General features: G+C 40.7%; 1 protein-coding gene and 2 long non-coding RNA genes across 3 annotated transcripts in view; 2 read left to right on the forward strand and 1 right to left on the reverse strand.

Moving 5' to 3' along the window:
- The window catches only part of LOC146503408 (uncharacterized), a 276,290-nt gene extending 259,961 nt beyond the window's left edge, over positions 1-16,329 (forward strand). Inside the window, exon 2 of the long non-coding RNA XR_014877818.1 lies at positions 16,066-16,329. This is a non-coding gene — a long non-coding RNA (uncharacterized LOC146503408). The remainder of the gene's footprint in view (positions 1-16,065) is intronic.
- LOC146503431 (uncharacterized) lies at positions 378-3,194 on the forward strand. The gene is made up of 2 exons (XR_014877817.1): positions 378-627; positions 2,086-3,194. It is a non-coding gene; the product is annotated as an uncharacterized LOC146503431 (long non-coding RNA).
- Positions 4,012-7,428, reverse strand: LOC146503432 (extracellular calcium-sensing receptor-like). Its single transcript, XM_085131072.1, has 5 exons — positions 6,146-7,428; positions 5,611-5,870; positions 5,259-5,480; positions 5,030-5,153; positions 4,012-4,916 (listed from the first exon to the last, which is right to left on the reverse strand). The coding sequence occupies exons 1-5, from the start codon at positions 6,396-6,398 to the stop codon at positions 4,012-4,014; spliced, it is 1,764 nt and encodes a 587-aa protein (XP_084987198.1). The 5' UTR covers positions 6,399-7,428.
- Positions 16,330-16,525: the final 196 nt, after the last annotated feature.

Below are 16,525 nucleotides of genomic sequence, written 5' to 3' on the forward strand. Positions count from 1 at the left end.
ACCAGTATACTAACTAGCTAGCGTTACCACGATGCATCGGTGGTGGAGACAGCTAGCTAGCATAAGTTCATAGTTCATAACATTCATAGTATAACTCCGCGCTCCGCTTCGTTTGAATTTTTCTGGTGAGCTCGCGGTTTCTAGACACAAGCTTGTGTTTGTGCGCGCACGTTTGTCTCTGTCTCTCTTCATATAAATATCTGTGTGTTATGTGTGTGTACACCGAGCGCAAAAGATAATTATTAATGTGCATGATTTAGAGACAGAAATAACAAGGCAGCATATAAGATCAATGACATAAGACTAATTCCTTCAATAGACTTTCAGGCGCGGCTCGGAAAAATGTGCATTTTCTGAAGAAATTTAAATTCTAACAGCAAAAAATTGACCCTATGCCAAACTTAGTCGCTAATGGCTGGTCTGTAGACTGTTTGGTAAACCTAAATCAAATTATAGTACTAGCTTTTTATAAGGATGTGTATGTCATGTTACGTATTTCTTGGTTTTTCTATGTTATGTGTTTTATAGAGAAGTAACATTATTCTTTTTTTTCTGTATGCTTTCAGAACCACAGATCGCTCCATCCATTCCATGGCTGAAGCATACATTTTCATTTAATCTGAACAGGTATCATTTTGCATTTACACTGCACATCCTTTTTAAACATTTCATAATAATCTAGACCCTCCCTCATTATCCTCTCATTCACCTTGCTGATGTGTTGGCACTATTGTGTGCAATAATTGCTCTCTCGGCTTCACCCAGGTGTGTGCTCAGTGCTGGTTGTGTAGGGAGATGTGCCCCATTTCCCCTTTTCTAGTCTTCGTAATTGAAAAGCACTCTGAAAATCACTTTTGTAGTAGTAAGTAATATTGCTATTGCATTAGTTACATCCGTTGTGTGAGTTAGTAAGAGATCCTTGTCCACTAATTTCCTCTGTCCAGTTCTAAATGCAGCAACATTTTCTATGGAGGGCAAAGGGAACATTTCATTTTGGTTGTGTCCTGTTATTTTGGAGTGTAACTACTTAAAGAGTAACTGAAGCCTAACAACTTGTTTTGCTTAGAAACTGTTATAATGGGTTTTTACAATGCAATCTTTCAGTTTTGGGCAGTTTTTGACATTTCTGTGTAAACTTGTTAAATTCTACCCTTTTTGGTCTAACTCTTACACATGGTTTACATTGGCCACAGGAACACTTCGAAGTGGTGCGCTTAGGAAAATCATACACTGTCAGCTGCTCCGCTGTTCACACCAGATGCATATTTCTCCACAACGGTCCAAAAGCACTTCTGTTCATCTGTTTATTCAGAGCTAAAAAAAAACCCCCCACATTTACTATTATTACTGAAAGCCAGTAACTGGCTTTCAGTAATAAAATACCTGTTTGATACCAACCACTTGTCATTCATTCGGAAGCTACATTCATTTATATTTTTCCAAAATGATTTGGCGACCCCAAGAATTATCTCGTGACCCCAATTGGGGTTGGGACCCCAAGGTTGCGAATGTGTCTTAGAGACGATGCTGGTGACTGGCATGTACCGCTGACGTAGGCATGAACTGCTTTCAGCCAATCACAAAATTCAAATGCAATAGCCACCTTTCAACCCTAAGAGGGCAGCACTAAGACATTTTTAGACCAAAAAGTGTAGAATTTAACAAGTTTACATGAAATTGTAAAAGAAATGCCCAGTAACTGAAAGGTTGCATAGGTAAAGACTCACTAATACAGTTTATAAGCAGAAAAAAGCTGTTTTGAGGGTGAATTGCTGTTTAAGTAGTGCGACGTGTCAATCACAGCTCAGCCTGCCACCCACATGAATGCTGATCCATCAGGCACCGCCCCCTTCTGAGGCATTTCTTCAAACAGAGTTTGACTAGGGATGTAATCTTGGGGGGGAATTACTCTCAACACAAAGGAAAAGCCCTCCATTATTTTCTCATTCTCATACTGATGGAAGGGGGTGGTCAAATAAATTGTCATTGCAGCAGATGGACAAATTCATTTTTGGAATTCTATATATCGAACCAATACAAACATTACCTGTTTGGGAATTTAATATATTCCCTTTGTTTCCTCAGTTATCGGATGTGGAAATGCAAGGACTGCAGCCTGTCATTTTCAGGAAAATCTGAGCTACTACAACATTATCGACTTGATCATCGGTTTCATGGCAGGCACCGTCCTTACCCATGCATCCATGAAAATTGCCCCTGTTCATCCAGGACATGGAACGGTCTACAAAAACATCTAGCTAGGAACCATCTTTCTCAGGAGTCCACACAAAAAGCCTCTTCATTCAAGTGCTACATTTGTGACCACAATCAGCTTTCCACAGAGTATGATTTTTTTTCAACATATCAATCAACATTTAAAAAAAAATGAACTTGTCTCTTGTATGTTTAATGGTTGCTCATACAAAAGCAATATATATGGCAGTTTCAAGACCCATAAATGGAGAAAACATAATTCATGCACTGTTAAAGACTTAAAAAGTGGAATATTTGTCACATCATCTATCAGCTGCTATCTTACAGACTCGTTGAACTCTGAATTGGATGAGCCAACCATCACAGACTCAAGAGATTTTGAAAAGGAAGTTGAACTGAAATTAGCTTTAAGATTCGCAAACTTAATTGTGAACTTAACACTGCACAGTAGTGTGTTTGCATGCATGTGTGCATGTGTATGTGCACATGCATGTGCATGTGTGCTTGGTTATTTTGCTTGGTTGGCCTGCAGTGGTATTCTACATTCAAAAATTATAAGAACACCCATTTGAAAGGGAGATTTAAGTTGATTTCATTGATACATGTGTAGATTTTTTTTACATTGTACAGGCACAGTGCACATATAAACGTTTTTGAGTACTTGCAAATTGGTTTAAATAGAGTTTTTATAATGGTTTTATGCCAGTTTTAGACAGGTTGCAGGTTTTATACTGGTTTTCAAAAGATTGCAGGTTTTATACTGGTTTTCAAAAGATTGCAGGTTTTATAAAACAAACATTTCTCTAATCATTTCTGCCGTAGCACTAAATCTGTATATTACTAATCCTCTCTATTGATTATAGTTAAAATGGTTTGGAACAATAAATAATTTTGAAATAATTGGTTGGCCATCTGTCTTGTTTTTTATAGGAAATGCAGAGCATTTTTGAACTGAAATAAAATGAAATGTAAAAAATATAGTTTGAATATATGTAAATCAATTACCTGGCTTCAACACAAATGAAGGTTAATTTGGTTCGATGTGAATACATTAGGTTGGTTAAATTTCAATATATTAGCTTGGTTCAATAATTAAAATATGGTTCTATGTAAAAAAATCAATTTGGATCAATGCAAAATTTAAAGTTTCAGTCAAGTCTAGTAATATTGTTTATATCAACATAAAAGTATCAGGTAATATCAAGTGACTCAATTTGGATTCTATGAAGTCTAATATTTTGGATGTGACAATTGGACATCATTTTTTTTAATTTGAGTAGGGTTATTCTTTTTACAGTGTGAATTTAATTAAACTGATTACAGTAAAGTCTAGTCTTAAGTCACAAAAAAACAAGCCTTGAAATCACATCCCTGGATGGCCTAAAATTGGCAATCTATTCAATCTTTAAATATAATTTAGAAAAAAACAAAACAGTGTTAATTTTTTGGGCTATTTATACTATGACCGAATTTACTCAGTTCACATTAAAATTATATTTGCACTTGGTGGCTTGGTGATTGATACAAATTCAAATGCTAAAAGAAATCAAAATGTTACAAGAAATTGTATCAGACCATTGAGAAATAACTCAGAACAACACACTGTTTCAATGTGACTTTACATTTATTTATGCAATTAACTTTCAATTATATATGTTCATACACTAAATAAATAAATGCAGAAGAAAAATTATGGCATATGAATATGAACTTATTTAAGAAAAAAGTGGTGAATATTTCATTTAACTACAGAATGAAGAACGATTGGAAGATTAACATTTTCAGATTATTAATATACTATGACTGATTTTTGTTCATTAAATATTTCTTAGTGTTCTTTGCAGGCTTAAACAATATGATAAAACACTTTGGAGCAAATATAAATATTATTAGCCCAAAGCTGGAGGCCAGAATGGCAAAAATCTCCACAACCACTGTAAATTTCCCAGGAGAGCTGACATATGCTGGGATAAAGGTGATCCACACTGCACAGAATATCAGCATGCTGAAAGTGATAAGCTTGGCTTCATTGAAATTATCGGGTAATTTGCGAGCTAAGACAGCTAAAATGAAGCAAAAGGAAGCAAGCAGACCTATGTAACCAAGCACAGCCCAGAAGCCAACAGGAGAGCCTAATGCACATTCCAGGATAATTTTCTCCCTGTATGTGGTTAGATTTTTAATTGGGAATGGAGGGCTCACTACCAACCATACAGTACATATTAAAACTTGAATAATGGTGAAAGACACAACAGTCATTCTTTGCTGTGGAGGACCAAACCATTTCATGACATTGCTTCCTGGAAGTGTAGCTTTAAAAGCCATTAAAACCACTATAGTTTTCCCAAGTACGCAGGAGATGCAGAGTACAAAGGTGATCCCAAATGCAGTGTGACGCAGCATGCAGGACCACTCAGATGGTGCTCCAATGAAAGTTAATGAACATAAGAAACACAGAGTGAGAGAGATGAGCAACAGGAAGCTCAGCTCAGAATTGTTGGCTCGGACAATTGGAGATGTCCTGTGATAAAAGAATACAGCCCCAATTATGATGGCCAGACAAGCACCAAGAACTGAAAATGTAGCCAGGATGATCCCTAGGATGTCTTGAAATGAAAGAAACTCTACAGGCTTAGGGATACAAGTGTCTCTCTTTGCATTAGGCCAGAACTCTTTGTGGCAGGGTAAACAGTCAGCTGAATCTGAATAAGGGAGAAAAAAAACAATATGAGGCTACTAGGAATTAAATCATTGTAAATTGTATTTTTTCCAGTATAAAATGATTTTAAATGCATGGAGAAACATTTGATTTTACCTGTTATATTACTGATCTCTCCCTCAGGACATGCTATACAGTCATAGCAGCAGATAGGTTTTCCTTTTTGCAGCATTTTACGAGTTCCTGGAGGACAACTGTTAGTACAGACTGACACTGGCACCTGTCAAGACAAGGTAGCATAACAGATATAAATATTACAGATATAAAGTAGCAGCAACTTGTCACCAGAGTTTAATAAGTCAGATTCTCAGTTCTGAGTCATTACTTTTCTGCTATCCTCCATCCAGGTTATGTTTCTGTTAATCTTAAACTCGTGGCCCACTCGTAGTGAGGCATCATACAGTCCTACAGTTACTATCTCAATGATGCCACTCCCACTTTTCTGCCATTTAACCAAGTCATAAATAGCCACAGGATCCCCATTAGTATTAAATGACACATCATATCCATTTTGGGAAAAATTTACTTTCTTCAGCTCAGTTAAAATCTGTAAAGACAGTAGGAGAGAGAAAGAAGAACATGGGACATTGCAATAATACACATTGATAGTTCTTTTTATCTAAGTTATATTAGGAGTTATAAAAGACATTGGCAATAACATGTTCAGTTCTGCTTACCTGATTGGACTGTAACTTGATTAGTTTGTCACATTTTGCAATGGCATTTGTTTTTTGACACACTGCATTATGGATGGCATGTGCTATTGCATACACAGCCTTATACACCATGTTAGCAATTCTGAGCTGAGATGTGTCAGTGTACTCGCTTTGGAGATTCTGTATGTCTTCATTTCCATCACACATTTTCTTCTCTATGGCAGGAGCTATAATTACAAAAACACAGATAATAGTGTTTTCAAGCCTGTAAGTAAAACTAGATTACAGGCCTGTTACATAGATATTAGAAAATTATTTTAGTAGAATGACTTACATTTGTAAATGGATAAAAATCTATTGATATACAAGAAAAATTAAAACTAAACCACTGGAACTTGACCTGAAAAGTCATTATATCAAGGGAGAATATATGCAGACATATGCCTGCGTTCACTTCATATTTGATCATTACCATTAGTGGAAAAACATGAGCAGCAGTAGCCGTTGTAACACTACAATTTTGGGAAAATGATTTAAAAGCCAATGAAACTCTTACTTTTTTTCAGGCTGCAGTTGAATGCATCCTCCCAGAACTCAGTAAACACTGGCGAGGCAGACACTTGAGTGGGAGACAGATTTAACAGGAAGTCTCTGAGACCTGGGATTGCAGACTCCGGAATACCAAATCCAATGGCCCCAGCACAGAAACTGTACTGTGTTAATTCTGTGCTTGTTACCCATGATTCACTGCCTATCCACTGGCGGGGTGGGGAAGGGTCACGTGATAGCTCCTCCAACAGGATCTTCATGTCTCCAAAAGATGCAAATGCCACAACAACTACAGCTGTAGACCTGGCGAGACAATGTAGTGCATTAGAAAAATGTTTTTTAAATTATTACAATGTCTTCACATGATCAAACATTTATTTTAAAGATAATTAAAGTCAATGCACAATAATTATCTTTGATAAAGAAACCTGCGGATAACATCTGCTACTCTCTGAATTCTGCTCTGTGGGTTTGTCCGATAGAAAGATACAGAGTATTCCACACAGATCCCCTCTTTCTGTGCTGCTTGGAGAAAAGAAGCCATGCCATTATTTCCATAATCTGAATCTGACCGGACAGCACCTATCCAAGTCCAGCCAAAGTGTTTCACCAGCTTGGCTAGTGCCTCAGCTTGAAACTGGTCACTGGGAATTGTTCTGAAAAAACTTGGGTACTGCTGCTTGTCAGATAAGCATGCACATGTGGCAAAGTGGCTCACCTAAATCACAAAAAATAAAATAGAATAACTCTGAACAGCTGCACAAACACGGACCGTCAACAAATACGTTTTCTAGAAATGCAAAATATTTACCTGAGCAATGTTAAAAGCACTAACAAGTTGTGACATGGTAATAGATGGCGTAGACCCAGAGTCACCAACAACAGCCATCACCATACCAGACTGAGAGCAGTTTTTGCCAGTGTTAAACTGAGCCTCCAATCTATTTAAAAACTGAAATGCCACATCCACTGCCACAGGTACTGATGCACATGAATCATAGATCCGATAACCAAGCTCGATTCCAGGCAGCAGGTCTGTGCTGTTGTTAATCTCTTCTATGGCAAAGACCATCGAACTTGTGGATTGCAGCTCAATAGTGTCAATGCTGTAAACAATCATGTCATTTTAAAATTTTGACTGTCGATTCAGGTAAAGATATTATACGTGATAAATTCAGCTCAGCGGCAATAATGTTGCAAACAGCTAGTTTAGGTACATCAAATCACTGCCTGACCAGTTAAATTCAGCACAGAAATATGACTCAGAAATCAATATAAAATTATAGATAAAAATTTACTGTTAAATATTTATAATATAAGTAAAAATTCAGTTCTGAAAACACAAAAACACTATTTTAAAAATCTAAATGACTTACTATTGTTAGAAGATATAAATACTTATATACCATGAATCATCATACATGTGAAAACATTTTTAATTTTACATAGTCCAACGTGTTTGTAGCACCCTCTTCTTCCACTTACTAACCTTCCTTTGCATTTCACAGGTGCAGGCATATTGGTATAGTTATTATAAGCTGTTTGCGTGTAAGAGTGAAGGGAGAAAGTGCCGCCAATAATGAAGTCCCCATCCTTTGAGAATGCAGGTGGACGTGTGCTACCCTGCAGCTTGCAGTTCACAGATGATTCCACAGTACCAACCTTGGCGCCGGTAAGGATAGCCCTTTGACTCAGATCATCTAGACACACAGCCAAGGATGTGTTCAGGTGAAACAAACACACAGCCAATACCAGACAAATTATAAGATCATCCATCCCGCATTGATGTCAGTTGTGTGTATACGGGTGGAAATGCTTTTTTACTGGATTATATAGCTCTTCAGACAAGATTTTTTTTAATGATCACTAGGACATCCCCTTTCTTGGTCATCTTTGAGTAAGTTTTTATTTTGTATGAAATGTGTGCATAGCCTTACTATTACTATTGTTTTAATGTATCTGTTCTCCTCTTATAAACTACTTCAGGAAGCACTGTGCACTATTCAATAGTGATGTAATAATGTGGAAATACAATGTGTATGTGAGGTAATACACATTGTACCATTAATTACACATTAATTACACACCAAGGTATTATTCAAATGACTTGTTATAAACACTTTTTTGTTTGTTTTTGCTTTTAAGATAAGTAATATTAAATTGAAATTTATATGATTTGTATTTATATAAAAAATGATACATTATATTGTGGTGGCAGTGCAATATTAGTCCTAAGCATCTCAGAAACGACACAGTTTATTCCCTCACTGAGACAATTCAGAGCTGTTACACTCCAGCAGTTTGGAGTACAGTGTACACAGGTAAGACGGAAGTGACGGGTAAGGTAAGCGACCCATGTTGTAGGTGACGTCAGACGCCGGAGATTTGGCGGAAAAAAAAAGCGAATGGTAGCGTAGAGTTTAACAAAGTTTCCTTAAGCTTCAGTACTGCCAAATAAACTAACCAACTGTCATATAACTAACAACATCTGTCTTATCATCTCTAACACCCTGGAGGACAACGGGGAGAGTTTAGACGCTCTCCAAGAATACATCGACCGCTGCTTCCAAGATTTAGTAATGAAGAAGGCCCAGAGTGCATGTTCCCCGGCCAAAACCGAGACGCCGTCATCGAAGAGATGTCGCCCGGCAGACTCCCCCGGCACAACATCGCCTGCCGGCAAAGACATCGCAGATATCCTGGAGTCAATCGACAAGCGATTGTCCAGTTTCGATGCGAGGCTGTCCCTGGTGGAGATTTTACACCGGGAATTTAAATCTCTGAGAGAATCCCTGGAATTCAGCCAGCAGCAGGTGGAAACGCTTGCCGCTGAAAATGCCACGCTACGGGAGTCGGTCAAATCTCTCGCCGATAACGTGACCCAGCTAAACACTGAAAATAAAAAAATAAAAGAGTCCGTTATCGATCTACAAGCCCGTAGCATGAGAGACAATCTTGTTTTTTCTGGTATTCCAGAATCTACCGGAGAGGACGCGGAGGCAACGGTGAAAAGCTTCATTAAAATCCACCTGAAGCTGCCGGAGGACACCGTAAAGAACATCGCTTTCGATAGAGTGCATCGCTTGGGGGGCGTGAGGTTGCGGACCGGGAGACCACGTCCTATTGTGGCCAAATTTGGTCATTTCAAACAGAAGGAACAGGTGAAGAGTCGCGGCAGGGAACTGAAAGGAACGGACTTCAGCGTGAACGACCAGTTCCCCAAAGAGATCCTGGAACGACGCAAGGTCCTGTTCCCAGTCCGACGTAGCTTCATCCTGAAAGGCTCCCGTGCTGTCATCGCCGTGGACCGGCTCTACGTGGACGGACAGCTCTACCGCGACCCCGGCACCACACCGTGGTTATATTGACTGCACTCCAGATAAGAACCCGCTACATTCTTTTCTTACTCATTCACACTTTTTCCTTTAACATGGGTTTAACCTAGTAATATCAGTATGATGTCATAGCAGATATAACACCGTCACCCTCCGTCATTACTTTAATTGGAATGTTTCCGTTTCTTTTCTTTTTTTTGTTGTCGCCCACAGTTTATGTGGTTTCTTTCTTTCTCTTGTCTTTCACTGCTGTGATCACCTACTTCCCCACTCACCTACAAACAACACCCTCTATTTCTCCATATTTTCACACCACGATCACGCAAACACATGCGCTCAACGGCAGCACATTTACAACAGCCTCACAGCAAGCACAGACTTACAGGACACATACACAAGCCACGCTTGTTCATATTAGTGAATAGTCACACACATAGTCAGACTTATGGAGCCTATCACCACACTTTTTTCTCTTTCTATTTACAAACAAGTGATGTTTCCACATTCTCTCCACCCGTCTAAATGAAACACCCAGCTTACATCATTAGACATACACACACAATTATGGGCATGCTGAGGTTTGTCACATGGAATGTAAATGGGGCTGGCACCAGAGGAAAGAGGTTAAAGATATTTAACCAGCTTAAAAAACTACAGGCAGATGTTGTTTTATTACAAGAAACTCACAGACCTGTTACAGGTTTAAACGAACTTAAAACACCTGAGTTTCCTAATGTGTTTGCAGCTTGTTATAATTCTAGACAAAGAGGAGTAGCAATTTTAATACATAAAAATGTTAATTTTACAGTACTCGATACAGTTATAGATCCAGAGGGTAGATTTCTAATTATTAAACTATCAATATTGAACAAAAAACTATGTATTGTAAGTATATATGGTCCAAATGTTGATGAACCCTCATTCTTCCACGGATTTTTTAGTGCACTCTCTGAACACCTTGATTGCACACTCATTCTTGGAGGCGACCTCAACCTTGGACTAAATGAAGAAATGGATAGGCTCAACACAACAGGAACTCAGCGCAATTGGCAATCCACAAATATAATCAAACAGTATATGAGCGACTATGGCCTTTGCGATGCATGGCGCTCCCTTCACCCCAACAGTAAGGAATATACTTTCTTCTCACATGTTCATCACTCCTACTCTCGTCTGGATTATTTTTTGGTCAGCAGCTTACTGCTGAGTGACATTTCAGACACTGAGATTCACTCTATAGCTGTCAGCGATCATGCTCCTGTATCTTTAACACTAATGCACAAGAATAATACTACGCCAAGTAAAAACTGGAGATTTAACACATCACTACTTAAAGATGAAGACTTTATTAAATATTTAAAAAAGGAATGGATTTCATATTTAGACTTTAATGACACTCCCGGAACATCTGCTTCTGTTCTATGGGAAGCAGGAAAAGCTGTGATGAGAGGTAAAATAATTTCTTTCTCATCACACAAAAAGAAAGAAGAAAACAAAAATATTCAGGAATTAGAAAAAACCATCAAATCCTTAGAAGAAGCCTACGCGTTCCACCAAGATCAAGAAGTAATGAACAAAATATGCAAAACAAAACTAGAATTAAATGAAATTATTAATAAAAAAACACAATTCCTTGTACAAAGACTTCGCTTGCAGAATTTTGAACACAGTAACAAATCAGGTCGATTTCTAGCAAACCAGTTAAAAATAAATAAAGAAAAAACAACTATATGTGCTACTAAAGATTTATCGGGGAACACAATATATGACCCTGGAAGAATAAACAACATTTTTAGGGATTTCTATGAAACTTTATATTCACCACAAATAAACCCGTCTAAAAATGAAATTGATTTGTTTCTTGACAACATAACTCTTCCAAAATTACTAGACAGTCAAGCAATGGCACTGGATTCGCCACTGACGCCAGGTGAACTCCAGGAAGCCCTGATAAGTATGCCCAATAACAAGGCTCCAGGTCCAGACGGCTTTCCTGCAGAATTCTACAAAGAATTCTGGACAATTTTGGCACCAGTATTCCATAGATTGTTGCTGGAAATCAAGAAAAATGGCAGACTACCACCAAATATGAATTCTGCCAACATTAGTCTCCTGCTAAAACCAGGAAAAGACCCTTTATTTCCCTCAAGTTATCGTCCAATATCCCTTATAAATGTAGACCTTAAAATAATCTGCAAAGCTCTCTCAAAGAGATTAGAGAAAATAACGCCCCTCTTAATTCATCCTGACCAAACTGGTTTCATAAAAGGTCGGCACTCCTCAACAAACACTCGTAGATTACTTAATTTAATAGACTACTCATACAATAAAAACATTGAAACCATAATATTATCTCTAGATGCAGAAAAAGCATTTGACAGAGTTAACTGGAAATTTTTATTTGCAACTTTACACAAATTTGGTTTTGGAAACTCTTTCATAAATTGGATAAGAATATTATACAATTCCCCAACAGCTCGTATCAGAACAAATGACCAGACATCCTCCAGCTTTTGTCTCCTGAGGGGCACCAGACAGGGATGCCCACTCTCCCCTTCACTTTTTGCAATTTTTATCGAACCTCTAGCAGCAGCATTTAGACAGGCTACAACAATTAAGGGCATAAAATGTAAGAACGTAGAACATAAAATCAGTCTCTATGCGGATGATGTGTTGCTTTTTCTGCAAAACTCACAAATCAACCTCTCTGAGGTAATTACTCTAATAAACTGGTTTTCAAGAGTTTCAGATTATTCAATTAACTGGCCAAAATCTACAGTTCTTCCCATTAACTGCTCCTTCCATAATTCATCTTCTGCCCCACTACAATCTGGAAATATTAAATATTTAGGTATTAATGTTTCTCCTAAGCTTTCAGACTTAATTAAATTAAACCACATCCCACTTCTAAAGAAAGTAGAAGGCGATCTGACTAGATGGAAATCTCTACCCATATCACTCATGGGAAGGGTTGCCACTATAAAAATGATGATCTTGCCAAAAATAAATTACTTATTTTTAATGATCCCCAACAAACCATCACAAGATTGGTTCAGATCTCTGGATTCACATATTTCTAAATTCCTTTGGAAAGATAAACCCCCGCGTATCAGCTTAAAAACGCTACAAAAAACCAAGGATAGAGGAGGATTAGATCTGCCTAATTTTCACCAATACTTCTTAGCCAACAGGCTTCAGTTCATCTCAGAATGGTTAAAATGTACCCTCTTAGATGAGCCCTGGCTAGATGTTGAACAGGCACTATGCAATGATCTAGAGATTTCAGACCTACCATTTATTAGCTCAAACATCAAAAGACATGAATGCTTTAAAAGCATCAACATCAGCTTTTCTCTGACAGCATGGTGGGAGTTTCTAAAAATAACGGAGTCTTCATTAATCCCATGCGAACGTACACCTATCTGGAATAACCCTGACATATTACAAAACAATAATATGATTAATTTCCCAGAATGGAGTTGTAAAGGAATTAAATACTTAGAACATATATTAGAGGGAACAGAATTTATTCCATTTGACAGACTAGTTACACAATATGGGATCAACAAGAAAAGATTTTTAGAATATCAACAAATTAAATCCATAGTAAAAAAGAAATTTAACCTCAGTCAAGTTGAATTACAAACACCACCAAGTGTGGTTCAATTTCTTACTCTTAAATCCTCCAAACTATTATCTAAAATATACAGAACACTTTCTAAAATAGATGAATCAATATCCCTTCCTATTGCAAAGTGGGAAGCAGATTTATCAGTCAGCTTAGACCAAAACGTCTGGTCTCAGATGTGCTTAAAAACCTTTAAATTGATTAAAAATCCCAATCTGCAATTAATACAATACAAAATACTGCATAGAGTGCACTATACAGGTCATCGAATGTTCAAGATGGGCTTTACATCCGCCAACAACTGCTCACACTGTCAAGGCAATACACCAGACAATTACATCCACGCTCTTTGGTTCTGTCCACCAGTGCAGAAGTTTTGGCACGAGATATGTGAAGACTTATCAAAGTGTCTGAAATGTAAAATTCCAACCTCCCCTTTAGTATGCTTGTTGGGAAATTTGGATGATGTCACTACAGAAACTAATACAGTCCACATGGTTTTTACTGCCCTATGCATCGCCAAGAAAACGGTCCTCATGAACTGGAAAAATAAAAATAATCTTAATTCTAGCCAATATAGAAACTATCTAATAGATCACATTAGTCTCGATATAGCCTCTGCCACCACATTAGATCAATCCCTCTGGGCTCCTTTGATCGGCTCCATCACCTAGCGGGGTTGGGGGGTCGTGGTTTGGTCCCGCCTTGGCTATTGTGGTTGATGTGGAGGTTGGGATGGGCTTAGGGCACCTGGAGGACCCCTAGAGACGTTATCCCTGGAGGGCTTAACCCGGGGGTTGTGTTCATAACCTGGTTAGTGGCTCTGGTCGCTCTCAGAGGTTGTTCCCCTCGTGGCCGCGTGCAGCGGGGCTGGAGGATGGTCTGTGCTGGCAGACGTAGGTTACTGGCCTGGTGGCCTGGCTGCCCCTGAGTGGATCCGGGGCGGGCGTGGGGGTTTGGGGTTCGGGGGTGCTTCGCCTCCGTGCTGGGGCTCTGGCTGGGCCTTAGGGGCTTCGGTCCTCGTCGGTGTGTCGCCGAGGTTGTGGGCGGGTGGGTGCACGGGGGCTCAGCCCTGGCGCAGGGGGCCTCTTGTGCATCGGCCTAACCGGGGGGCTCTTCAACTGGCAGGGAGGTTGTTCCATCTTTGCAGGAGTCCACTCTGCAGGTGGGGGAGAGACATAGGAGAGGTGGAGAATAAACTTAACCTGGGTGTCTGTGTCTTGTGTAGTCTGGGAGATAATTGAATGTTGGGGTGGGTACAGTTTCCTCTGTGGTGGGGTAGGGTGGGCTGCCCCGGGTCCTGTGGGGCTTGGCGGTGCTGCTGCCGTAGGCCCCGGTCTGGATGGGCTTGGGCTCCCTTGCCTTGGTGGATACCAGAGGACGGGGGTGCCTATTGGGGTCAGCGGGGGAGCTGGCCCTAGGGGGGGACACCCTCCCCTCCCTTCTTTTCCTCCCCATCCCCGGCTGCCTCCCTCTTCCCGCTCCACCACACCCACCCACACAGGTAGGGCTTTGGGGTGCGGGTGTGTCACCAGGGTGCAGGGGAGACATTCCCCCCCCCCCTCTGTCCTCTTCTGGCCACCTGTGCCTCAATTTTATCTCACAACTTAGACATCCACATTGCTTACACTCTCATAACACACACGCACATATATATGTGTATGTATATATATGTATATGTATATATGTATATGTATATGTGTATGTATGTATGTGTATGTATGTGTGTATGTATGTATATATATATATATATATATATATATATATATATATATATATATATATATATAGGGCCTTGAGGGTGGGCACGCTAACGGCGTCCAGTAGACGGTCTGTGTATTCAAACCTACCTCTGGCGCCGGTGCCCACCTCTCAATTTTAAATCCATGTAGACATTGAGGGTTCTCGGGAGGGGCCGTGCTAACACCTGCTGCTCTCTGGCAGCAGCACCATGCTCTCCCTTGTTTTAAATACACTTTAGAGCAACACGCAGCAACACTACACTTGAGCGGGAGGAGGAGGGTATGGGGTCTTAACACACCCCCGTTCTCTGCTAGCCATCGGGGCAGGGGGGCTGGGAAGAGATGCTGGCTATCCGATTGGCCTCCCTGCTGCTGCGGAGCCTGGGGCGGTCTGCTTGCCTCCACCCCGGAGGGAAGGGTAACATCTCTTGGGTCTGGGTGCCGTTTCCCCCTCTGGGGGCGAGGATACCTGGACCCGGGGTATAGAGTATGTTTAGGGAGTGTGATTGTGTGTACATGTCCATTTACGTTTATTCCTACGTTGGGTGAGTGCTGAGTGTTTGTATATGTGTGCATGAGGGTGGGAATGCATGTCTGTGTCTGTGTGTGCCTGTTTGTCTGTGTCTATATGTCAGGTCGGGTCTTAGACTCCACCTCTCTGGGAACTCCCAGGCCCTCCAAGTGTGGAGGCCTATCTCCCCTCACCACACTCCCTGCCGGTGACTGATGCCCTCAGGGGTCGGTGCATTGTTGGTTCTTGGTGTCTGGGGCTGGGCGCTCAGGTCGTGTGCCAGCTCACTCCCGGTGGCTACTTGGCGGGGCCTGGCGCCTGCTGCTCGGTCAGGCCTCTTCCGGGGCGCGGAGGGCCCTCGGGCCTCCGGCCTCAGTGCCTGCGGCTCGGTTCACTCTGGCACAGCTGGCTGCCGGCGGAGCCGGCGGGCACGCCGGTGCAGCCCCCTCTAGTTTCTGCCTGGTGGCTACTGGGTGACCCCTCGTCTGGGGATCCTCAGCCCTTCCCATGAAGGTGGCACGGATGCCCCTCCGGTGGTCCTCCTTGGGCTCTTGCACTCTGGGGCCTCTGGATGTCTGGGGCCTGGATCTCCCCCATGCCTGCTTCATGCCCTGGGGGACAGGGCTATGGCTCTCTACATCCTCTTGCAGACCATTACATGGGGAAACCATTTGAATACAAGCGCGCCAATCCACACAGGTGTGCACACAGGTGTTCGCTGTTCGTAGACTTGAATCACACCTTTCTTGGCGGCTACTTCAAAGCACATTGTGCGCTGTCTGTCCTGCGTGCTGCACAACAACGTTCAATATTTGGTATTTGCTGCTGTTTACACTTAGCTAGATTAATGCGATGGTGTTGTGTATAGTATGTTGCTCTGTTTTGTTTTGTTTTTTTGCTTGTTTTCTACTCTTTTTCTCTCAACAGGTGATCCCGGAGATATTTTTTTTCCCCCCCTTTCTCACTGTCCCTCTCCCCTTCTGTTTTTCTTTTCCTTCCTCTTTCTTTCTCCCTTTCCTATCCTTCACTCATGTCTGTCCCATCTGTAACAACTGAAAATAAAATAAAATAAATAATAAAAACAAAGGTTGATCAAATAGACCAATACGGCAATGCCAGGATGATCCATTTGGCAAAATAAATCCATTGGGTATCCTTGTTGGTCTTCAGA

The sequence above is a fragment of the Neolamprologus multifasciatus genome, chromosome 14 (genome assembly GCF_963576455.1).
Source record: "Neolamprologus multifasciatus chromosome 14, fNeoMul1.2, whole genome shotgun sequence".
In the NCBI taxonomy this organism is placed as follows: Eukaryota; Metazoa; Chordata; class Actinopteri; order Cichliformes; family Cichlidae; genus Neolamprologus; species Neolamprologus multifasciatus.

Excerpts from the sequence above, each read along its gene's own strand:
- LOC146503432 (XM_085131072.1), bottom strand. The coding sequence starts at position 6,398 with ATGAAGATCCTGTTGGAGGAGCTATCACGTGACCCTTCCCCACCCCGC. Across the intron at positions 5,871-6,145 it reads CAACTGCAGCCTGAAAAAAA|CTAGTTTTACTTACAGGCTT; the intron begins GTAAGAGTTTCA and ends CAGGCCTGTAAT. Across the intron at positions 5,481-5,610 it reads TCAAGTTACAGTCCAATCAG|ATTTTAACTGAGCTGAAGAA; the intron begins GTAAGCAGAACT and ends CTGTCTTTACAG.